At 40.2% G+C, this 25848-nt stretch overlaps 1 protein-coding gene across 4 annotated transcripts in view; it reads left to right on the top strand.

Moving 5' to 3' along the window:
- Positions 1–25848, top strand: part of spryd3 (SPRY domain containing 3) — a 212470-nt gene that overhangs the window by 18168 nt on the left and 168454 nt on the right. For all 4 annotated transcript variants that reach the window (XM_073071069.1, XM_073071068.1, XM_073071071.1 and 1 more), the window contains exons 3-6: positions 7038–7113; positions 14375–14499; positions 16521–16656; positions 18843–19031. In XM_073071069.1, coding sequence (XP_072927170.1) covers positions 7038–7113; positions 14375–14499; positions 16521–16656; positions 18843–19031 — 526 coding nt within the window. The remainder of the gene's footprint in view (positions 1–7037; positions 7114–14374; positions 14500–16520; positions 16657–18842; positions 19032–25848) is intronic.

Here is a 25848-nt window from a genome sequence, read left to right on the forward strand (position 1 = left end):
AGCCAAGAGTTTCACCCCAGTCCTTGTGTTTTTGTGGGTAGGTGCTGAACAATGGCAGCAAGTGCTCTGAACCGATGCTTCAATATGAAATTTTAGGCTCAAACAGGAGGCAGTTTGTCTGTAGAAGAGCTGAAGAGCGCTATATGGATGAGTGTCTGCAGCCAACAGTGAAACACAGCGGAGATTCCCTGCAGGTTTGGGGTTGCATTTCTGCATATGGAGTTGGTGATCTGGTCTGAATTAATCAGATCCTCAATGCTGAGAAGCATAAGCAGATTCTCATCTATCACACAATACCATCAGGGAGGCACTTGATCGGTCCCAACTTCATTCTGCAGCAGGACAATGATCCCAAACACGGCCAAGGTCATAAAGAACTATCTTCAGAGAAAAGAAGAACAAGGAGTTCTACAACAGATGGTATGTCCTCCACAGAGCCCTGATCTCAACATCATCTAGGCTTTGGGGGAATACCTGGAGAGACAGAAGCCAGCAAGACAGCCAAAGTCTGCAGAAGAACTGTGGCAAGTTTGCCAAGATGCTTGGAACAACCTACAAGCTGATCTTTTTTATAAATTGCTTGACAGAATTGATGCATTTTTAAAGGCAAAGGGCGGTCACGCCAAATATTGATTTGATTTAGTTTTTAACCGTTTACTGCTCTATAGTAAATTTTTTGATATTTGGAAACTTTTCATTATTTTTGAAAGCAATCGCTTTACAGAATCTTTTTTACATGTACCTAAGACTTTTGCACAGTACTGTAGGTAGTAAGGTTTATGTAACAAGGATAGATTGGGAACTTTTAAATCAAAAGCATGACGTAAACGATGTATTTCACTGTATGATAAAGCTAATCTTGATGGTAAAATGGCAGAGGGAGACATTTAAAGAAATATTTCATAATTCTCAGTGAATATACAGTGGATTCCAGTTAATTGGGCCATTGGTTAATCGGGCAGCTGTTTATTTGGGAGAACTCTTGAAGGAAAAAAACAAAATTAAGGAATTAGCTGGGATTTCCTTTATTTAGGACAGTATGCCGCTTAATTGGGCAGAAGGCTGTTGCTCAACCCTTTCTAATGCGTGTCAGTCATGTGAACTTATGTGGCCTTTAGACAATACACTGGGATTAGAGTGAATAGTTTTTAAATATCATCACGTGTGTGTGTGTGTTCAAAAAGCAGTGATTTTTGATAGTTGGTGAGAAATAAGCAATAAGACGATTTAGAACTGTTTGGGCATTTGGGCTTGGAGATGCCAGAAATGGCCAGGAGTGAAAATGAAACAATTTCACTTCTTCAAGGACTTATGAAGAATTTGAAGATATCTTGAATGCACAATGAAAATGAAGATTTGAAAAATGCAATCATCTAAAACATTGTATGAAGGCAGTCTGTTATCTGCACTAGGTGTCTGTACTGACTTTGTTCATTTACAGTGAATCAAAATAACACAGCAGATTAATTCCTCCCTCAGCTATTAGGAATTAATACACAGTGTTATAGTACTGTAGAGGTATTGCTAGTGCTCTAATTTGTTCTGTATTTCATTTAAATAATAAATTGTTACTCAAATAGTAGCTTGAGGTGTTTTTTTTATGCCTTTTAAATATTTCCATGAACTTGTGGCTAATTGGGGCAGCTGCTTACTTGGGCCAAAGATATACTGGTTCTGATGTGTCCCAATTAACTGGAATCCACTGTATATTCCATTGGGAAGTTGGTACTCTGTCAGAAAGACGAGATGTCTAGGTGGCTAAAGATAAGGATTATAAAGTATGAATTGAAAGATAAGGTGAGGCTGAGAGGAATTTTAAAACCTAGCAAAAGGTGACTCAAAAGATTGATAAGGGTAACAAAAATTGAATGAGGAATCCAGCAAGAAATGTAAACATAGATTGTAAGAGCTTCTGCAAGTAAATACATTGATAAACTACAAAAATTAAGGTTTGTTCCTTTGGAAATTGAGATTACAATAATAATGGGAAAGAGATGGGGGAAGCAAATCATTATATAATTTGTCTGAGATAATGTTCTTTCATGAAAGGCATACATAGGGTGAAGTTGATTTTTAAAAGGTGACAAGTAAAAGATTGCAGTGCAAGGTAAAATTGTTTGAGGGTAATATATTAACATATGCCTGTGTAATAAGGGCGGCAAGGTAGTGTAGTGGTTAGCACAGTGTTTTACAGTACAGGTGACTCGGGTTCAATTCCCACTGCTGCCTGTAAGGAATTTGTACGTTCTCCCTGTGACCACATGGGTTCTCTCCAGGTGCTTCAGTTTCCTCCCACAGTCAAAAGACACACTGATTGGTCGGTTAATTGGTCATTGTAAATTGCTTTGTGACTAGGCTAGGGTTGAATCGATTGTTGGCCGGTATAGCTGGAAGGGCCTACTCCACGCTGTATCTCAATAAAATAAAAAAAATCATCACACCTTTTGATACCCAAAACAGATCTAACATACAGTACATTATTTCTTGGTTGGACTGCACCACGTAGTTCTAGGAATCTGCCTTAAATTCATTCCATGAATTTGTTTCCTTTATTAATAGAAAGACAACAAAGCAAGTTTAAAATGTGTCACTGTCACGGTGGTAAGCTGTATTTAGCAGGGTTTGTTAGGGCCTGTTATCTATATAGATGACTTGGATGTAGGGACCAAGCATAATTATATCCAAGATTGCTGCTACAAAGGTGAGTAGGAAAGTGAATTGCGAGGAGAAAACAGAATATGTTGAGGTTTATAGAATTAGTAAATTTAAGACACATGGAACACTGAACAATACTGCACAGTATAGGCCCCTTGGCTCAAGATTTTGTGCCGACCTTTTAACCTACTCCAAAATCAATCCAACTCTTTTCTCCCACATTCCCTCCATTTTTCTTAATCCATGTGACTAAGAGTCTGTTAAATGTCCCTAATGTATTTGCCTCTACCACCACCACTGGCAGTTTATTTAAAACACACCATTCTGTGTGCTTTAAATAAATAAAAACCTGCTGCTGACATTCCCCTCTGAACTTTCCTCCAATTATCTAAAATTTTGCCCTCATAATAGCCATCCCCACTCTGGGGGGTGGTGGGGGGAGCGCTGGTTTCCCACTCTATCAGTGCCTGTTATCATCTTTTACATCTCGCACGTCACCTCTGCTCCTACACTCCAAAGAGAAAAGCCGCAGCTCGCTTAACCTATTCTCATAAGTCACGCTCTCTAATCCAGGTAGTATCCTGATAAATCTCCTCTGCACCCTCTCTAAAGCTTCCACATCCTTCCTATAATGAGGTGACCAGAAGTGAACACAATACTCCGTGTGGTCTAACCAGAGTTTTATGGAGCTGCAACATTACCTTGTGGCTCTTGAATGCAGTCCCCTGCCTAATAAAGGCTAACACACTATATGCCTTCTTAACCACCCTATCAACTTGAGGGATCTATGGATCCTAACCAATAGACCTCAGATAGTCAGGATGCACAGCCTCTCCTCCCGCCCCATCATTTTCAATACAGCTGCTCCCCCCTTCCTCCCCCCGGGCAGTGTGCTGAGCCTGTTGCTGTACACTCTGCTCACACATGACTGCATGGCCAAACACTCGAGTAATCACATTGTCAGGTTTACCAAAGAAACAGTTGGCTCATCACCAACAAGGATGAGACGCTTACAGAAGGGCGGTGGGAAAGCTCGAGGCCTGCTGCCAGACAAATAATCTCTTCCTCAAATTCAAAAAACCACAAGATGGTTATTGTCTTCCAGAGAATTCACACCACTCGCACCCCTTTTTACATCGGTGCCACATCTGCGAGCAGTTTAAAACTCTTGAGAGTACACTTTTCACACAACATCTCATGGTCTCAGACCACATTCTGCACAGTCAGGAAAGCTTACCAATGCCTCTACTTTCTGAGGAGGTTGAAAAGAGCTGGACTGTGCACATCCATACTCACCATTCTACAAGTGTACAGCAGAGAGCATCCTAACAAACTGCATCACTGCTTGGTATGGAAACTGCACTGCAGTGAACAGGAAAGCTGTACAGTGGGAAGTCAAACCTGCCCAACACATCACTGCCATCAGTCTACCTGTCATCAAGAGCATATATACAAAAAGGTGCCATTAACATGAAGGATCCCACCTACCCTGGTCATGGACTGTTTATCCCACTCCCATCAGGGAGGAGGCTACGTAGCATCCACACCAGGACCACAAGACTCAAACAGTTAGTTTCCCCAAGCAGTAAGGCTGATCAACACCTCCACCCACTAACCTTTCCTCCACAACCCCAACCACCACTACTTTTATCATTTTCTGTCAGTCACCTTACAGAACTGTGCAAAAGTCTTTGGCACACATATATATCTGGGGTGCCCAAGACTTTTGCACAGTACTGTAGTAATTTTATGTATTGTACTACTGCTACCACAAAAAAAAACTAATTTCATGACATATGTGAGTGATAATAAACCTGATTCTGACATTGGTATCTATTGTGGACTGAGATTGGAAGGGGGGCAGGGAGAGGGGAATCATGGTTGGGAAAAGCAAAAGGGAGCGGGGAGTGAGTGGGAAGCACCAGAGAGACCTTCCGTAATGATCAATAAATCAATTGTTTGGAATCAAATGACCTTATCTGGTGGGTGTGTCTGCACCCGTGCACCCCCCAGGCCACTGGCAATTCTCTGCCACCTGTCCCACAGCCCTCTTGAAGTGCTCTAGCCTCACCATTCCCAACATCCTTTATGCCCATGAGACTTACAAACGCGCTTTCCACTCCATGTTGACAAATAATGTACCTTGTAAAAGTTTTAGGCACCCTAGCTCTATGTATCTGCCTGAGACTTTTGCACAGTACTCGCAGGTAGCGTAGTGGTTAGCACAGCGTTTTACAGTACCAGTGACACTGGTTCAGCTCCTGCCACTGCCTATAGGAGTTTATACGTTCTCCCCGCGATCATGTGGGTTTCCTCTAGGTTCTCCAGCTTCCTCCCACAGTCCAAAGCCATACCGGTTGGTAGGTTAATTGGTCATTGTAAATTGTCGCATGATTTGGCTAGGATTAAATTAGGGATTGATGGGCAGTATGGCTCGAAGGGCCAGAAGGGCCTGTTCCGCGCTGTATCTCAATAAATAAATAATGTGCAGATACTCCTGTGCCTAGTGTCATAAGATATCTTGTGTATTTATATTTATTAAGTTTTTAAAAATTATTGTTCTTTTATTTTATTTTGTACTGCATCAGGTCTGGAGTAACAATTATTTTGTTCTCCTTTACACTTGTGTGCTAGAAATGCCATTAAACAATTTTGAATCTTGAATGGAGGGATCTATCTAAGAACAGAAATATTAGTTTAGCCAATTTAGATGTACTGATCCAATTTAGAAGAGCAGAGTAATATTTAAGTGTTGTGTAATACAAGAAACACATTAGGTTAGCATGCAAATACAGCAAATAATTAGGAAGACAAATGGAATCGTGCCACAAGTGTACAGGGCTTTGATGAGACAACATCTGGAGTATGGAGTATAATGTTTGTTGACATTTAATTAAATATATGTATGGTTGCTGTGGAGGTGTTGCAGCAAAGGTTCCTGAGGTGAAGGGGTTGTCTTTTGAAGAAGGATTAAGTAAAAAAAGGCCCATGCACCTTGCAATTTTGAAGAATAGGGGATCTCAATAAAACATGTAAGATCTGTGAAGGGGTAGTCAGGATGTTTTCTGTGGTGAGCATATGGAGTGATATAGATCTCTGGACCATTGTCTGAAGATAAGGAATCAGCTATTTATGTTTGAGGTGAGGTGAGATTTCTTATGAGGTTTAGGTATTTTTCAATTTTCTGCCCAGATAACTGTGGGTGCTCGCCCATTAAGTATATTCAGCACTGAGAAAGCTAAGACTTTTACATTGCAGAGTTCTGGGAGTCATTCCAGATGAAATGATCAAATCTGTGCTGCTTCTGTTGACTGGCAAAGCAAACATAATGGGCTGTTGTGCTATCAATCCACTATTTTTTATTATTATTCGCAGACCTTAACAGTTGATCCTGAAGGTTTTCAGTGTTTCATTATGTTATCAGCAGTGCAAAAGCAAATCAACATCTAGCCAGAGTAGTTCAGGCATCCCTACATTTTTCTGGGGTTTCTGGCCCCCTAGGCTAGATTCATTTGAAGTAATATCATACTATTGGGCAGGTCTTTAAACTGCCTGAGAGTGAGAAACACTGAAGGCCCATTTAAGATGTTGCTGTACTTGTGGAAACATCCCATTCTGTAAGCTGGTGGGTACCGCAAATACATTCATTTATCTCTTCTCAAGTTGCTCCTAGATGATTGGAAATTAGAACATGTGACTATATACTATTATGGTATTGGGATGTTGGTGCAGCTGATAAAACATTGTATAAGAACAAGTGTCACTGTCCTATTAAACAAGTTAGACCTTGTTTCCATAATTGAGCCAGTATGCTGAGAAGGATTTATTGACCATCAGCTCTAGATGGCACACTTTCTAAGACATAATGGGGCCATTGTCTTGTTCCTAAAGCAATTAACCTCTATAGGAATGTGGGGAGAGACAATAGTTTGGGGAACAGCGAAAGATAGCTATGAACAACAAACCTGTGGAATACAAATGACTTTGAAGGAATGTGACAGTGGTTGAATCAAAGGGATGTTTTGTGATGAACATCTCTGGTCAAGGAAATTCTCATCCCTAATCTGAATCCTTAGAATTGGATGATACAGATCATATCCATATTTATGAATTTTGACTTGTGGGTAATTTTGGAACTCTGGGTGAATGAATTGGTGAACAAAGGAATTTGAGGGGTGAAGATAGTGACCAGCCCCCACACCCGGGATAACCATTGTTGAAATTAACAATACCACTTGGTGGATATTTCTTAACTGACTTACGGGCAGCTTTACACTGTTGGTGGGGGTTACATCTCATTCATGCAACATGTTCAATAATTTTATTTAAAAGAAATTCATGCGATGTTTATGGATATTAATCTTGTGGGTTTTTCCTCCCAGCTACCATGGAAACTCAGATGAAGTTGGCTGTTACGTGGCCCCACGTCCGTTGACAAGGGAGAGCAATTATTTTGAGGTGTGTGAATTTAACTGAACTGCTGGTGGTGGGCAGTGACACGCTTTACTATACATGATTATTGAAATCAACAGTCGAAGAGACTATTGTTTAAATCCACATTAATTGCTATGATCGATTATTCTACTCATGTAAAGTATGGCCACTGTCTATAAAGATTCTTACTAGTGAAAGCAACTGTTCCTAAATTTCTGTTGACTGTGACAAAAGCAGTGAAATGTTTATGCTCTGAAGTATGGAGCTTACCTGTGTGGTCAAGAATAAATTTGCCAAGATAAAAATATGGTGGTTCTGATATACTGTACATCCGGAGTTCTGTAGAAAATTGCTTCAGCCTTAAATTATAGTTGAGTTAGTGGATTTCCATTTAATAGAGTAATTGTCAGCAAGTGGCATTTGGGGTTTTACCATTCAAGTTGAAGAAATAAACAGTTGAGCAATTAAGGTTCAAATTGCATTGTTTTGGTTTAAGTTTTAACAGATAGGTTAATTTGAATTGTCTCGAGTGGCAGTTTAAAGAAATTCAGGCATTTGTACTGTTCTGTTTCAAGCAAATTGCCATAAATAACAAATGAGATAGATTACTACTTAATCTATTTTATTCACCAGACTGATTTCTAGGGTGGCAGGACATGTTTGAAGAGAGATTGGGTCAATATTTACTATGGTCTAGAAAAATGAAAGGGGATCTTCCAGAAATCTACAAAATTCTACAAGACTGGAGTAATTAGTTGCCAGAAGGATGTTCCCAATGGTGGGGAGTCACGTCTAAGGATAAGCAACAAGCATTTTAAAACTGAGATGTGAAATTTTTTTATCTTAGATAGTGGTAAGCCTATGGAGTTCCCTACTTTTGAAAGCAGTTGAAGCCCATTAAATATATTCAAGAAGAAGTTAAGTATTATTCTTGGGGCTTGAAGAATCAAGGTATATGGGGAGAGGGAATTTCGAAGATTATCCATTATCATATTGTAGGGTGGAGCATGCTTGAAGAGCCAATGGCCTACATCTGTTCCTATTTTTTGTTTCTGTTTGGTTTTGATCATCAGCCAGGTTACCTGGGAAACTTCTTGTTGCCTTTTGTGCATTACCATGTGATATTTTGCGTCTGTGTTATGGGTAGAGTGGGCCTTGGTTTAACGTCTAATCCAAGGAACAATGCCTCTTATAATGCAGCTTGCCTTCAGGCTTGTGTTGAGGTGTCACTTTTAATTGAGGTCAAGTTTCTGAAATGGGATTTGAGCCAACAAATCTCTCACCAAAATGAGTGCTGCCTCGAGACACTTGGAAGGTTGAGAAAAATCCAATAAACCCATCATTATTCATTAGCCATTGAAAACATCATTGACAGTCATTCACGGGGAAACAAATACAATTGAGATAAAAGGGACCAATATTAGGAAAAGTATATTTCACAAAATTCCTTCCTAACTCCTAAAGACAACTTGGAGAATGCTATAAGACCATGGTGAACTTGAGATGTTGTTAAACCAATCCATTCTCAAACTAAACATTTTCCTGACTCCCTTGTATTTGTTTGAGTAGAAAATGATAAACGCTGGGAATTATCACTTCCATTTAGCCTCAGTAGTCATAACATTTCCATTGTGTCTTATATCCTTCAGTAATTTGACTGGCAAAATTTCACCCATTGTTCTCTTTCCAATGCATTCTATGATTTGCATGAAGACATTCAATTTTACCATATCAACCCTTGTTCCTTTGCACTGGAGTGGCTGTTAATGTTGAATGTTTCATTGGGGCTTCAGTAATATAAATCCTTAAATCTTAAATCCACAAGGAAGCTCTCCTGTGTTCATTTTTGCAATGTAAATATAATTTTGCCCTCTACCTTTTTTGTAAACCAGGTATGAATTTAATTTAAAATACAGTTCCTTTTTTATATAGTTGCCAAGGCCAGGATGTCCCATTGAAGTGGATAACACACTAGAGAGGTTTAATTAGATGTCTGCATTCTCCCTTCAGGCTAAAATTATTTTGCTCGGCAACTTCTGAGCAAATGAGTTGAGCTGAAAAGTCGATAAGCAGCAAGGACATGGCGAAAGGCACAGGATCTCAGTGAATGGAGGAACAAAAAATGCTTACTGTTCAATTCCCTAGACTGTATTTTGGAAATTTGATCATCTAGCTGTCCTCCTACCTGTATATAGGCAGAGGCTAAAGAGCAAGGCTGCAGAGATTAGGACAGCAAAGAGGTCATCGTGGGAGGAAGAGGTGCAGCTGCAGGATTGCTTTGAGTCGGTGGACTGGCCGCGTTGAAGGACTCATCAAAGAATCTGAATGAATTCGCCACGGTTGTCACAGACTTTATAAAGACAATCGTTCATTACTCTGTCCCCATAGAGTCATGCAGAGTCTCCTGCAACCAGAAGTCATGGATGAACCAAGAGATCTGTAATCTGCTGAGGGCAAAAGCAGTGGCATTCTGGTCAAGCAACCAAGTAAAATACACAAGGTCTAGGCAGGACCTTTGGAAAGCCATGTCACATGCAAAGTGGCTTTTCTAGACCAAAAATGAATCACTGAAAGGTGCTTGACAGCTGAGAGGGTTTGAATACTGTCACCTCTTGCAAAGTGAAACTAAGCGAAATATATGACAACAAGATTTCGCTCCCAGGTGATTTCACTACCTTCTATGCTTACTTTGACCATCAAAATATGGAGGCACCTTCACAAACTCCCACAGCCCCTGATCACCCTTTGATTTGAGTCTGAGGCCAATGTGAGAGCATCCTTCAGGAGGGTGAACCCATGGAAAACATCTGGCCCAAATAAGATGCCTGGCTGAGTACTGAAGACCTGTGCTAATCGACTGGCTTTAACCTCTCGCATTGTCATCTGAGGTACCCACCAGCTTCAAGCAGGCTTCAATTATGCTAGTGCCGAAGAAGAATGTGGTGACCTGCCTCAGTGACTGTCGTTCAGTGGCACTTACATCCACTGTGATGAAGTGTTTTGAGAGGTCCCTGAGTCCCTGAAGTGTGATTTGGATCTGCTCCAATTTGCCTACTGTCACGACAGGTCAACAGCAGATGCCATCTCATTGGCTCTTCACTCAACCCTGGAACACTTGGACAGTGAAGATGCATACATCAGGATAATCTTCATTGACTACAGCTTGGCATTCAATACCATCGTCCCCTCAGAACTAATCAACAAGCTTCAAGACCTTGGCCTCAATACCTCCTTGTGCAGTTGGATCCTGGATTTCCTCACTTACAGACCTCAGTCAGTTCAGATTGGCAACAACATCTGCTCCACAAGGAGGCGGAGCTTAGGAGGACGATGGTGCCCAACGGCGACTCCTTTGCTTCCGTCTTCGGAAACAGCTCTATTTCTATCTTTGATATCTTTTTTTACTTTTCAGGGTTTGTTTGAAGACCCTGACCTGGAGTTACATGCTGACTTTGGTTCTGTGTGGAAATGGGACCCGCTCTCGGGGCCTCATGACCGGCTGCTTTTTGATGTGTCAAGGATACAACCGGGAAGACTCGCGCGCCTTCTTGGTGCTGGATTTTTGTAGCTCTGGAAGTGGGTGGATTCAGGGCCGGTGCCACCGCCTGATGCATTGTGGGAGACGGAAGATCATAAGCAGAGAGCTGGCTACTGGCTGTGTGATCAGAGACTCAAGTTCTTTGGGCACAGAGCTCAGAAAAGCAATGCAACAGATTTTTAACACGAGTTGCTTTGTTATGTTTCCCCTCTTGCTGTGAAATGGGGACACCTCTTTTTCCCTTACTAGGGTGAGAGTCTAGTAAGACTCTGGTATGTCGAATACTGGGTGAACGAGTAGTCTTTGGGGTACTGCAAGTCCGTATCTTTATTGATGCTTTGCTGCATGCTTGAGTGCTGGGTGAGGGGCACCGAAGCTTATTTTGCTGGTGGGGAGGGGAATCGTTGCCTTGCTGCTGCTTATGCATGGGAGGGGGGAGCTGGGGGGGATGCTTTGGGGTTCTAACGTTTAACTGTTATTCACTCTTTGGGGCACTTGTCTTCATCGATGTTTGTGAAGAAGAATTATTTCAGGATGTATATTGTATTCATTTCTCTGACATTAAATGTACCTATTGAAACAATCTCCAGCAGCAAGGTACACCACAAGGCTGTGTGCTTAGCCCACTGCTCTACCCGCTTAAAACTTATGATTTTGAGGCTAAGAACAGCTCCAATGCCATATTTAAGTTTGCTTAAATATCCATGTTTAAATTGGCCTGTTGTGGGTCAAATTAAAGGTGGTGACAAATCAACATATAGGAGGGAGATTGAAAATTTGGCTGAATGGTGCCAAAACAACCTCTCACTTGATAACAGTAAAACCAAAGAGCTGATCATTGATCTCAGAAGGAGGAAACCAGAGGTCCATGAGCCAGTCCTCATCAGAGGATCAGAAGTGGAGAGAGTAAGCAACTTTAAATTCCTTGTTGTTATCATTTCAGAGGGTCTGTCCTGGATCCAGCATGCAAGTGCCATTACAAAGAAAGCACAGCAGTGCCTCTGCTTTTTTAGAAGTTTGTCCAGATTTGTAGTGTTTTCTAAAACTTTAACAGACTGCTGTGGAGAGTATACTGACTGGTTGTATTGCTACCTGGTATGGAACCACCAATGCCCTTGAACAAAAGGACTTTCAAAAAGTAGTGGATACAGTCCAGTCCATCACAGGTAAAGCCCTCACAACTATTGAGCACATCTACATGAGCGCTGTCGCAGGAAAGTGGCATCCATTAACAAAGACCCACCATCTAGGCCACGCTCTCTTCTTGCTGCTGCCATCAGGAAGGAGGTACAGGAGCCTCAAGTCCCTCACCACGAGGTTCAGGGACAGTCATTACCCCTCAACCATCAGGCTCTTGAACCAGAGTGAATAACTTCACTCGTCCAACACTGAACTGATTGTACAACCTATAGACTCACTTTCAAAGACTCTACAGGTCGTGTTCTTCATATTTGTTGCTTATTTTATTTATTTATTATTATATTTTTCTTTTATTTTTGTATTTGCAGAGTTTGTTGCCTTTTACACATTGGTTGTTTGTCTGTCTCTGTCATGTGCAGTTTTTCATTGATTCTTTTGTGTTTCTTTGTACTTACTGTGACTGCCTGCAAGAAAATAAATCTCAGGGTAGTATATGCACTTTGATAATAAATTTAATTTATAGTTGTGTGTCTCTTATCCATATTGCCATCAATACATCTGTTCTTCTCTAATTATAGCACATTGATTATCCCTGAACAATAAAGAGCCGGCAATAATTATTATTGTTTCCTGTACCTTCAGATGCTAAGGTGCTGAGCCCTGGAATTCCCTACTTAAACCAGTTCCTTTTTTAAAAGAAAGCCTACCTCTTGGTTGTTTGCTTTTTAAATTTTCATGTGGTTCAGTGATGGATTTTATTTCTCGAGGAATCTTGGGATGTTTTGATGGTTAGCAAGTTACAATTAATTTTGTGCATCAGGTTAAACCATTGGAAGGAGTTTGTGTTAAAGCAGAACGTACTACTTGTGCCTCCCTTTCTACCATACTTCCCACTTGATGTCTGCCTGCCCATTTGGTCTCCCCTTGCATTGTTGTGCAGGTTACCATGGTAAAAGTGCTGCTTGTCAACACCTGTTGATAACACCTATCACTTCGATTAAGCAACTGATTAATCTTTCCCAGCTGGTTGTGAACAGAACATAACTGGACTGATTTCTGCATTGTAGGGCAGAAGTCAGTGTTGTAACTGTCCTCAAGCAACTTGGCTAGTATTGTGGCTAATCCTGGAGAACAAGCATTCGGCACTACAAACCAGGAGATTGTCTGGTCTCACAAGCTTGGCAGCATCCAAAGCTGTTTTCCTTGAGTGGAGTGAGTGACTCAATTTGACTGAAAGCCATCTTCTGCTAGGATTCAGACCATGGCAGGGGGCCAACATTGATACTTCACTCTGCACTTCTCACTGGAGAGGTTTGCAAATGCTTCACTGTTGTACTTGGCATGCAGTGCTGAGCTCTACCATTGTTGGGAATGAAGTTGATCTTGGAGCCATCCCCTGTTTGATATTCAATATCACTTGCAGACAGTCATAGACCAAAATCTTTGCTATAGATATCTTCTTTAAGTTACTTGAAATCCTATTCAAGATATTTCCTTTATTTATATGCTGTTAACTCCTACAATGCATTTCTATTCTATATCTCTCTTCTGCCCTCTCCCCACTATCGCTGCCACCATCAAGGTATTCAGTCGTCGTCACAGTGACTTCATGTCCATGTGTTGAGCTACTTTCTCCTTTTTAACCTCTTCAGCCTGCTGTGCTTCTCCCTACCTGAGGATAGCACATTAGCATAGTGGTTAGTGTACTGCTTTACAGCACCAGTGACCTGAATTCAGCCCCCGCTGCTATATGCAAAGAGTTTGTATGTTCTCCCTGTGTCTGCATTGATTTCCTCCAGGAGCTTCAGTTTCCTCCCACATTCCAAAGACGCACAGTTAGGGTTAGCAAGTTGTGGGCATACTATGTTGGCGCCGGAGGCACAGCAAATGATGTGTTTCACTGTTATCAATCTACGTGTGACAAATGCTTATCTTGATCATCTTTATTTGCTTTCACAAAACATCAACAATAACATTAAAATCTTCCAGTTGCCTGGGTGCAATTCAAATTCATGCCTTCATTTAACTTAACTTGCTTCCACTTGAGTTTGCATCTCTGCAATTTCCACTGATTTCTGAGGTTATCTATATACTATTAAAAGTCTCATGCTCTGTCTGTCTGTCACCTCCAATTAGCACAAATGGTGCATTACAGCGGCACTTTTTTTGGGCTAAATTGACTTAAAATGCACTAACTTACAGAATGCAGGCAAAGTCGGGGTTATATATTCATATAAAATTGCTCATTCGCCAAAATCAACAGGCTGCCTTTCACCCGAGAGCCGATCCACCATCATGGGAATCAGGATGCAACACCATGATGCATGCACAGAGCCAGCCTCAGCAGCGATACCAAGCAGAGCAAAAGGGCAGGGCAGGGCAGCTCTATTTCGATTCTCTCAAAGGATGCCCCAATGGGTCACTCCGTTGTCTAGTAAATACTGAATTTCTTCTGATGAAGAAGAAATTATTTTCTTCACATTGCCATTGCTCCAGGGCTTAAATTATTTCAGTTGATAGGAAACATGAATTTTATTGAGAATTCTGTTGTGCTCAATTATGTCATTTTATGGAAGGAATGTGTTTGTTTTGTCCTTCCCTTTGCAGGTGTGTATAGTGGACACTGGTGTGAGGGGAACAATTGCAGTAGGACTCGTCCCTCAGTATTACAAGCTAGATCACCAACCAGGATGGCTTCCACATTCTGTTGCTTACCATGCAGATGATGGCAAGTGAGTATTACAGCAGAAAAACTGAGATAGAGGGGATTTAATCTCACATTGTTAGTTTGCGTTTAATCTATGAGACAATGTTGAGGAAGCTTTATATTCTACGCGGCCCAGAACTTATTATAAATTGGTAGAGTGCTTGGTCATAGTGGTGTGCCAGCATATTTTGTCTTGAAATTATTGGAATTATTCAATCTTGGGGATGAAACTTAACAAATATTGTTTTATTTGTAACAGTTTTGCAAGTCGGTGGGGACTTGCTTAAGCACTCATGATCCTATGTTTGCCCGTTAGTGGAATAGGGAAAAGGTGGAATTACTGACAACCTCAGATTTGCCATCCTCTACACTAGTGAAAACAATTATAGACAAGGTGACTGTTTTGCAAAGAATCTGTGCTCTGTCTGCACCAGCCATCCCAAGCTTCTCGTCATATTTTATTTCTCCTTTCCCCTCACACACTGACCTGTCTCTCCTCTGCTTTCTCCATGGCTGCAGAGAGACCAGATACAAATTGGAAGAACAGCTCAATTTCCACTTGGGTCATTTACAATTCAATGGCATGAATGTTGAATTCTCCAATTTCAGCTTACCCCCATCCTCCAGTGACCTCTTCCCACACTCACCTGTGCACCTAGTTTTCTCCTCCTTTTGTTTACCCCTCCCATTTCATCCCCCACCTGGCTCCATCTGCTCATCACCCCCTCTCCATCTGGCCTCATCTGTCATCTACTGGCCTTTGTTTCATGCCCCTCCCATACTGCTCTATACTGGCAATCTTTTCTCTTCCCTCTCATTCCTGACAGTGTCTGGACCCAAAACGTCGACTTGCACCTTTTGCCTCCAGAAATGCTGCTTAACCCACTGGGTTCTTCCAACTTTTAGTTTTTTTTCATATATGGTTAAACCATCATGGCATAGGTTATAATAAAGTGTGTAGATTTTCTGTGACTCACAACAACTAATCATGCCATGGCGTTTAAGAGGCTTCAAAGATGTGAGGTACATTTATTATTGAAGTATATATGCAGTATACAATCCTGAGATTTGTCTCCCCACAGACAGCCATGAAACAAAGAAACACCATGAAACCCATTCAAAGAAACCATCAAACACCAAACGTGCAGAAAGAACAAAGCACACAATTGGCAACACAACGAGCAAAAATCACAGAATATTAAACATCAAACCACAGAGTCATCGAAACAGTCTTGGAATGTTCAGTTTAGTGCAGTTCAATTTAGCACTGTCATTTGTTGACTGTAGGCTGCAGAGCCTCTCTGCCCTGATCAAAATCGCACAAAATAGCAGTAAGAAAAGGAGTAACCAGAAACCCATTATAACATGAACTGCAGAGTCCTCTTAAAAACAAGTCCAATCCACAAAACACGCTAATCAGACCTTGCCCAAAACCCAATACTTTTGCACCTTCCTCCTGCAGCAATGAGGGAGAGGGAGATTGGTCAAGCGCAGGCAGACAGCGCTGAACACCCACTTGCCTTCTGTTCTTGTCCTCACTGATTTTAATCTTGCTCGACGCTTTGATTAGCGAGTTGGTCAAGAATTAGAGCTGATCATGGGTTCACGTTCCACCATTAGCCAGCATACTTTGTTCTCAACCACGCTGATTCCCTCAGAGATAGCAAAAGTGCTAGATTGTTCAGTCAGCCCAAAAGTGCATTATTAAAATGTAAATTACAGGCTTCAATCGCACACAGATTCATAGTAGAAGTATACTTAAAAGAAGAAAATGAAGAAGTGCAGTAGTTTTGTGAACTGTCTGCAGGACGTCGCTGGTGCCGTCTTGCTCAGCTTGGAAATAGGGTGGCTGATTTTCCCTTTTTCCCTTTTCTTAAGTTACCTGTGTTCTTTCTAACATCTTGGTTTGCTGATTTGTGTAATTTTTAAGCTTGACCTCCAATGAGTCGAGCTGAATGTGTAGCAATTTTAAGTTGTGACTTCTAATGATTCATTCCTTCAGGGCTCCTTTTTAGTGACCTTATCTCTTTTTCTCCCACTTTGTAGGTTGTTTAATGGAAATGGCGTGGGCCAGCAATTTGGGCCCAAGTGTTTTACAGGTGACCGAATTGGATGTGGTGTCCAGGCAGAGTCGTTTGACAGGGGAATGGCAACTGTGTTTTTCACAAGAAATGGAAAAGAGGTATGGAAGTATTTTTCATATATATTGCAGTAAAACTGTCAATTTTCGCATCGCAATGTGTTCTCAGTCCATGCAATAGTCCAACTGCTAGATTCTACACAATTGTTTTCAAGGATCAAGTAGTATAAGTGTTCAAGACAGCTGTGGATTCTGCCACCAGAATAAAATATTTTCAGTCGTAGGCAATATTTGCTTACAGCAAACAGCACAGTTCCAAGTTGGGCTCCCTCGTGAAGTTTAGTGGTAATGATCTGGCTCCTCTGACATGGTCTGTTAGAAACCATTACCTTTGCTGTTGCTAGGCTCATTAAGCCCTCTGTTGTAGGCAGTGTGTGCTTCATCTGCAGGCATTTAAATTTCTTGCTCTGTCAGCCTTAGTAACAAACTTCTGATGTTTAGCTTATGGCCTACTATTCATTCTACAGTAATTTTACAACTTTGAAGAGTTTCCATGCTTTTCATTCGAGTATTTTTTTATGCCATATTCTGCATTTTTTCTTTGATTTCCTAAAGATCTTATCTTTGAGTTCTCTTGTGATTATGGCCAAAGATAAATGAAAGACTTTTGGAAACTACCAACCTGTTTTTTTAAAAAAAAACTTTTTTTTTTGAAAATCAAAGCTCTTTTTAACATTGGAGACCAGAGATTGCCTCTGTCATGTCATGTTTGTATGACAACTGGTGAAAATGAGAGCCAGTAAGATCTGTTAAGTAGTAAATGGACAGATCTTCTCTGAGAGCTAGAAGAGACTCAGTGAGCTGAATAATGGGCTCATTGTTATGAAAAAAAAGAGAAATGAGAAACTCTTGAATATAAGAGCACACTCTTGCAGAGATTTCATTTTAGACAAATGTTAATTTCAAACCTGAGAATGAAAAACTTCATATAAAACTAACAACACAAGAGAATCTGCAGCTGTTGGAAATGCTAGAGAAACTCATCAGGTCAGGCAGCATTTATGGAGGGAATAAATGTTTGATATTTTGGGCCAAGGCCCTTCATCAGGACTGGAAAGAAAGAGGAAGAAGCCGGAAGTAGTAGTTGAGGGCAAGAGGGGAAGAAGTATAAGCTGGAAGGTGATAGGTGAATCCAGGAGAGGGGGAAGGCAGGTTGGTTAGGGTGGGGAGATGGTGTGAGAAGCTGGGAGGTGATAGATGGAAAAGGTAAAGTGTTGAAGAAGAAAGAATCTGATAGAGGTGAGTGGACCATGGGAGAAAGGGAAGTAGGAGGGGCATCAGAGGGAGGCAATGGGCAGGTGAGGAGAAGAGAATATAAAACTACTCTAGATCATGAATTGATTAGACATTATTTTAGCCTTTACATGCTATTATCCTCAGTACATCACACATACTAATGCAAGTTAAAACTTTTATTTTCTTTATGCACATTCGGTGTAAGATCAATATTAAAAATTTAAATTGCTTGTGTTAAATGTGAATCGGTAAAGTATCTATTGCAAATCACTTTGTACTGTTTGCAGTGATCAGGAATTAGTTTGTTCATTTACAATCAATCAAAAGAACACAACAGATGAATTCCTTGTTGCTAACTATTTGGAACCAGTACAGTTTTATAGTACTGTAGAGGTATCAGAGGTGTTCTCATTTGTTCTGTTTTTCATTTAAAATCATTGCTTAGTTAAATGGTGGTTTGTCTTTTTTTTTAATACCCATTAACTATTTCCATGAAACTTCGGCTAGTTGGGGCAGCCACTTAATTGAGCCAAAATGTACTGGTCCCAATGTGTCCCAATCAACCAGAATCCACTGTAGTTTCACTCAGAACCCGATCCATTTGGTGCCTGTTCAGTAAGTGCTTCGTGGTAGTGTATTAGGCACTTTACCCTTTACTTAGTCTTCTTTGTTCCTGTCTTGGGAATATTTTTAGGACAGTATCAAAACATTCCTGTAGCTATTAATTGACCCTGGTTTCTTAATATTTGTAATAGATCAAAGGTAGGTAAAGGATTTGAAGTATAGATCAGCCATGATTAAATTGAAATGCAGAATTAGCTCAGTGGATTGAATGGCAATGTGCCTGTTGTGTTTTAAGCTGCATAAATCTTCTGTTAAATATTGGGTAATGTACCCTGTTCCCCTACAGTAACTACTGTTTGATTTAATATTCTTTTTAAACATTTTGCATCTATATGAGAGACTGGAACTTTCCCTTTTTGTGTGTGTAGGTAGGGTCTGTAGTCATGGCCATGTCTCCAGATGGATTGTTCCCAGCAGTTGGAATGCACTCCCTTGGAGAAGAAGTACGCATTGACCTTCAAGCAGAATGGGGACTGGATGATGATGACAGTGTCATGATGGTCGACAGCCATGAAGATGAATGGGGCCGTCTACATGATGTTAAAGTTTGTGGAACAGTAAGTAACTTTTTGAAGAATGTATATCACAAAGTGTGTCTTTGCATCAGGAAAATCTGTTAATGGAGAAAACAGGTATACTGTAACTACTTGAAAAATAGATTGTTGAACATCATGACTAACTCTGGGTGCAGAGGTCATTGAACACTAGTTCCTGTTGTTAAATACTTCCTGTTTCATAAATTGCTGACAGTAATGAATGTGATCCTTGGGTTTGCTTTGAGTCTTGAATTCCACTCAGTTTAAACCAAGCCATGTTGCCTCATTGATTAACTGGTCTGCAAAGGGTTAACTCCTTGCTGCATGGTCTGCTCAGCTTCCATTTGTTTATTTTTAACTGTACCGTAATGTAGTTAGAATTGAAGATGTTCTTTTAGGACATATATTTACCAATAGCTGTGATATCAAACTGTTTCATCTCTATCTCTTTAGGTGTGTTTGAACATTTAAAATGTGTTCTTGGGAATATAGGCAACACAGTCAAGACGATATTTGATGCATGTATGAGCATTAAGAGCAGTGGAGCTGGAGTTGTATATAGACCAGACAGGATTAATATGATAAACTACAATCCCAGAAAGACATCAGTGAACCACTTGCATATTTGCAACAATCTAACAAATTTTTAATGGCAGCCCCCCCAAATTATTTTAATTACTTGTCACCATTTGAACTCATTATTTCCAGGTTGCTTGTCAAATACAATAATCAATAGATTTTTTGCTCTGTGTTCAAAATGTATTTTGGATATTGTTTAGTAATACATGGAGCAGTTGTGGCAAATAGCATTTTAGGGTAAGTGGGAGAGAAAGGAATAGAATGATTTGATCTGATGAGGTGAAAATTAAGAAGAGGCTTTTGTGGAAGTTGAACAGTAGCAGAGACATTCTGCAAGGGTATTTTATAATCTAGTAAGCTAAAATACAACAAACTAATGTGTGTCTGACCTCTTCAAAGCCATGCCAGACATATGTGGTTCCTACTTATTTGCTATTCTTGACCACATTCAGTACCTATAGTTACCTTTTAATTTTGTTTGTAATTCACTTTTTTTCCTGCAGTGTTTAACTCCATTCACAAATGGTTGTGTTCATATGAGTGCATGTTTTAGTAAAGGCCAAATGACCAGGATTCGTTGATTTGCATAAAGCTACTACCTTGGGTATGTTTCTATGACTGCATTCTGAAAATGTGATGCATCTTTGGTTGGTGGTGTTTTCTACCCCTTTTAACTAACTGGTACTTCATACCATGCTGGACACTGAAACTAAACACAGATGTGTCTAGATTTGAATAAGTAATAAATTTAATGTCCTTGATTAAGATGGCAAATTGCAACAGTGCAAAAGGATTTTAAAATTAACTTATTGAAACTATATAATTTTGAGGGAGTGTATATTTCACTCATGGAAACTTAATTTATTCAATACTGAGATGCATGAGCAACTTAATTTGCAAAAAAAAAACAGGGATGATGGGATTCATTTGAAAAATCAAATTTAAATTATTTTTTATAAAGTTAACTAAAAACACTTATTAAAAGCATTTTTAGGAAAAGTAACTTGCCTTCCTTTTGCTTCCTAAATTCCTGGAGTGGATTCCTCACTTACATCATTGGAGTCCTCACTGAAATCGGTGACATCTTGGATTTGGTGCCTGAAAGCAATTCACCACTAGGCACTTAGTGTTGGTGTCTAGCAATGAACTGACAGCTTCAGTCTTTGAATCTGTCAATAAGGTCCAAACTTTCACACCTCATGGTACTTACACAGAGTTTGGAATTTAACTGGAGTCTCATCAATTGAAAGCTGGTAATTCTGATTGGGGATGAAAAATTCAGAGTTAACATAATCTGTGCTAAAATGTTGGTTTTAATCTTTGACTCAGATCACCTGGGCTTGGTCCCTGAAGCACATACATCAATCACTTTCCAAATCTGTTAAACACCGTTGCTTCTCTCTTCCTATTTGGCAACAGGTGGTATGGTTCTTTTTGAAGTTATTTTTTAAGTTATTAAAACTATGCATATGTGATTTCAGTACTTTATAAAACTATGACTTCAGTTTGCAAGGTTTCCTGTTTTTCTATCCATTTTCCTCAAGCATTACTGATTTTCAGAGTCTCTAATTCTTTGTGTCTGCAAAAACTCAAAAAAAAAATTACTAATAGATTTAGCTAATTTTACAACATTAAAACGATGAACAGCAGACCTAGGTCTTAAAGTTGACTGGGAATATAAAGTTGCAAGTGCACAGCAATATTCATATCAAAGTTCTGAAAGCTAAGTTTTATCTTAACCACTGCTCCTCAAAATGAACATCTGGTACAGTTGGAATTGCATTTCTATTGATAATGGCTAAATGTAAGTAGAAATGAATAGTGTAAATTCATTGCTGAATAATGACTGCCATCTTGTAGCAAAATAAACAGGTTTAAGCTTGCAGAATGTGGGCTTTGAACGCCATTGCATTTCTTTTAGACAGGTACCAACTTGCCAGTCAAATAGTCAATGGTTCATTAATGACAGATGGTTAGTTACGTCATTTGAAAAACAGTTAATGAACTTTGCACACAACCATGATTAAGTTCATGGTTTCTGAGTGAGGTAAGGTTTGACCAATGAAGGCTTTTTAAAAATCGTGCTATTTTTTGTGTTGGCAGGAGAGATTGTCACACACCCTTTATGAGTAGTTGTCAAGTTGTATTTTAACATTGTTTTGAGTTATTACTTAGTAACAGGCCAAAGAGTGAGCACTGACTATCCCTGGCCCTCAGTGAGCATCTCAAAGTAAGCTGGATTATTTAGTCATTACTGTTTGCAGGAGTAGCCTTGGTTGCAACACTTCCATGATTATACTTCAGGAGCACTCATTAATTCAAAATTTGTCAGGCATGATTGGCACCCAAACCACAACTCTGAACGTTTACGCCACCCACCACTGGGACACTGTGGCTGCATTATGTGCCATTTACAAAGTGCAGTGCAGGAATATGCCTTAATCAACGGCATTTCCCAAACTCATGGCCTCTAAAACGGAATAGGACAGGGGTAGCGGGGACATAGGAATGCCGCCACCAATGTAGGTTCCCTTCCAATGCATACATTTTCCGGCCTTGTAAATGTTGTATAATTGTTGCTGGAACAAAATCCTGTAGTTCCTCACCCAGTGGCACAGTGGGGAACCTTCAATACAAGACTGCAGCAGTTCATCACCATCTCTTAGCGGTGGATGTGAAATACTTACCATCCTAGTGATGCCCTTGTTCTTACATGAATTTTAGAGAAAAAAAATTATTTGGTAAAGGTCATCAACACAAGTTTTTGAAACATCAGACCCAAGGCCAATTAATGTGTTCCATTTTTTTTAATGTTCACTTACCCTTCACACTGTGGACGTAAAGGAATTCACCCTTTTGGACTCTAGATCAAAGTACAACAGTGGTTATCACCTGGATATATACTCTCCTTGTATACCCTGGTGATAATGTGGCTTGCCTTACTGTCCTTTCACATTCTGGCACTAGATACATTAGATTATCACCCTAAACTTCCACATACTATACACAGACAACAGATCATTAAAGTGGTGGATTAGCATTGTAGCTGAATGACACAGTGGGCTGCCATATAATTTTCAGCAAGTCAGGCAGTATCTATGGAGGGGAATAAACAGTCAACATTAGAGGGCAAGACTCTTAATCAGGACTGGAAAGGAAGGGAGCAGAAGCCAGAATAAGAAGGTGGAGGGAAGAGCTTGAAGGTAAAAGGTGAAACTAGGTGAGGGGGAGAGTGGGTGGATAGAGAAGGGGGGGAATAAAGTGAGAAGCTGACAGGTAATAGGTGGAAAAGGTAAAAGGGACTGAAGAAGGAATTTGACAGGAGAGTGGGCCATGGGAGAAAGGGAAGGAGGAGGGGCACTAAAGGGAGGTGATGAGCAGGTGAGGAGAAGAGAAGGGGTGAGAGGGGAACCAAAATGGGAATGAAAAAAGAGAGAAGGTGGGGAGAAATTACTGGAAGTTAGAGAAATTGACGTTCATGTTATCATGTTGGAGGCAAACCAGATGGAATCACCTCCAACCTGAGTTTTTTTTTTGTGTATTCATTTATGGATATGGGTATTGCCAGTTAGGCCAGCATTTATTACCCATCCCTAGTTGCCCTTGAGAAGGTGGTGATGAGCTGACTTCTGGAACTTCTGTAGTCCCTGAGGTGTAGGTACACCCACAGTACTGTTGGGGAGGGAATTCCATGATTTTAATCTAGTGACAATGAAGGAATGGCGGTATATTTCCAAGTCAGGATGGTGAGTTGTCTTGATGTCCAGGGCTATCACTCTCACCTCACTTCTGATATTTAGCTCTTTGGCCCATGTTTGGACTAAGGAGGTGGTGATGTCAGGAGCTGAGTGGCCTTGACAGAACCCAAACTGGGCATCCATAAGTAGATTATTGCCAAGTAGGAGCTGCATGATAGCACTGTTGATGACCCCTTCCATTACTTTGCTGATAATTGAGAGTAGGCTGATAGGGCGGTAGTTGGCTGGGTTGGGACTTGTCCTGTTTCTTGTGTACGTGACATGCCTGGGCAATTTTCCACAATGCCAGGTAGATGCCAGTGTTGTAGATGTAGTGGAACAGCTTGGCTAGTGATGCGGCAAGTTCTGGAGCACAGGACTTGCTGGGATTTTATCTGGGCCCATAGCCTTCACGGTATCTGGTGCTTTCAGCCATTTCTTGATATCTAGTGGAGCGAATTGGTTTGGCTGCATACTGACATCTGGGGTTCCGGGGATTTCTGGAGGAGGCAAAGCTGGATCATCTACTCAGCACTTCTGACTAAAGATTGTTGCAAATGCCTCAGCCTTATCTTTTGTAAAGGTGTGCTGGACGACTCTATCATTGAGGATGGGGATATTTGTGGAGCCTCCTCCTCCAGTAAGTTGCTTGATTGTTCACCACCATTCACAGCTGGATGTGGCAGGACTACATCATGGCAATGGAGGCTGTCATGGACCAATATGTCAGAATGGGAGGTTGAACTAAAATTGGTGGCCACCAGGAAATCTCGCCTTTTCTGGCAGAGGAAGCAAAGGTGCTCGACAAAGTGTTTCTTCCCCCCACCCCCATCTAAGTTGGGTCTCACTGATGTAGAGGAGGCCCAAAATATCAACTGTTTATTGCTCTTCATAGATGTTTCTCTAGCACTTTGTGTGTGTGTGTGTTGCTCAAGATTTCTGGCATCTGCAAAATCTCTTGCGTCATATTAGTCTGTCATCTGAAAAGGGGTTGAACCTGGTCTAAAGTGAATGGCAAAATAGGGATGAGATATTGAATAGCCTATTCCTTTTCCTCTGTTTGCCATGGATTGATTATATTATTTGATTATCTCTTTTGCCCTTCATTGAAACCTGTTTTTGACAATTTATGCCTGTAGCCACTTAAAATTGAGAAAACGTAGTGTGTTAATTTGGTACAATAGCTCAAGGACCTCAAAATGGAATGTGTTTAGTATTGAATGCAGCTGGGAAATATTATCTGAATATATAGTGAGTAATTTGGTGACCACTGTAAGCATTACTGCTTTTTTTTATTATTGCAGGAGATAAGTCCACTTTAAATGAGTTAAAACTGATCATATTTACCAACAGCTTCACTTTGGGGGAATAAGTCACTTTTTGTGCATGCTCTCGATTGCTGTCTCACTGTGCTCCATTTTACTCATGCACTCTTGCCATTTCTTTCTCCAATGTGTTGCCCTTTCTCCATGTTTGTACTGAAAATAACCTGTTGTATACTAGGAAACAATATGGTGATAGTAAAGGATGAATTTTATATAAGGTATGGGAAAGAGTATTTTTCATTTTATGATAAAATGAGAAACATCCTAAAGTATCTTGCTAGTTAAATTGATGGATTTACACAACCCAGTGGAATTTCAATGCTGAAAAAGAATGCTTCTAATTTCTAATCTGTAACCTTTTGGTGGAGAAAATATGGAGATTTTTTTTTGAGGCTATAGTAGTTGTTTCGAATGGTTGTTAATCTGATTTGGATATTGAATAACTGAGTTTGTACAAACATCTACAGTGCTGCAGAATGCTATTTGGAGAAAACGTATGATTTGTTTGTTCTTGGCTAGGCTGTAATTAAAACTTCAATGGATTGCTTATGTTATCTGTTCCTGATACGGAATGTAGTATAATTAATTGAGCATATTTATGGAGATAACCTTAAAACTGCTGAGTTCTGATTTTTAAAAAAAAATTCTTTCTTGTTACAAAGCACTGTAAGTAATTGTTCCAGGGCCAGTAACCTTGGGTATTAAGCTAAGTTCATGTATTGTTTATCTGACCACCACTGAGTATATTCCCCAGGTACACAGTTGATTAATGAGTTTATTCAATGATCTTTCATTTTTCATTGTAATGTTTCAAAGGTTTTATTTGTCTGTAAAGATCCTGAATAGAACCAGAGAAGTTTGCAATAGAAACGATCATTCAGCCTGTCTTGTATATACTGGCTCTGTGCTCGATCAATCCAAAAATAATTCCATTGCTCTGATTTCTCATTTTATTCTGATGTTTTCTGTTCCAAAAATCTTATATTATCCTTTGAAAATTGTGTAGTTTGCACATTTCCTGTGGCAAAACATTTAATCCTCTGAGAGCTTTTGGGTCAGTCTGGAGTTCACATTGAATTCCTCAGAGCCCTTGTAATGTTCACAACTTACAACTTACAAACAGTTAAATTCAGAGAATTCCCAGGTGTGTTAATTCCTTTTTCTAGTTATCTTTTAACAATAGTTCCATATCCTCTT

Source organism: Hemitrygon akajei, chromosome 18, assembly GCF_048418815.1.
Source record: "Hemitrygon akajei chromosome 18, sHemAka1.3, whole genome shotgun sequence".
NCBI classification, from domain to species: Eukaryota; Metazoa; Chordata; class Chondrichthyes; order Myliobatiformes; family Dasyatidae; genus Hemitrygon; species Hemitrygon akajei.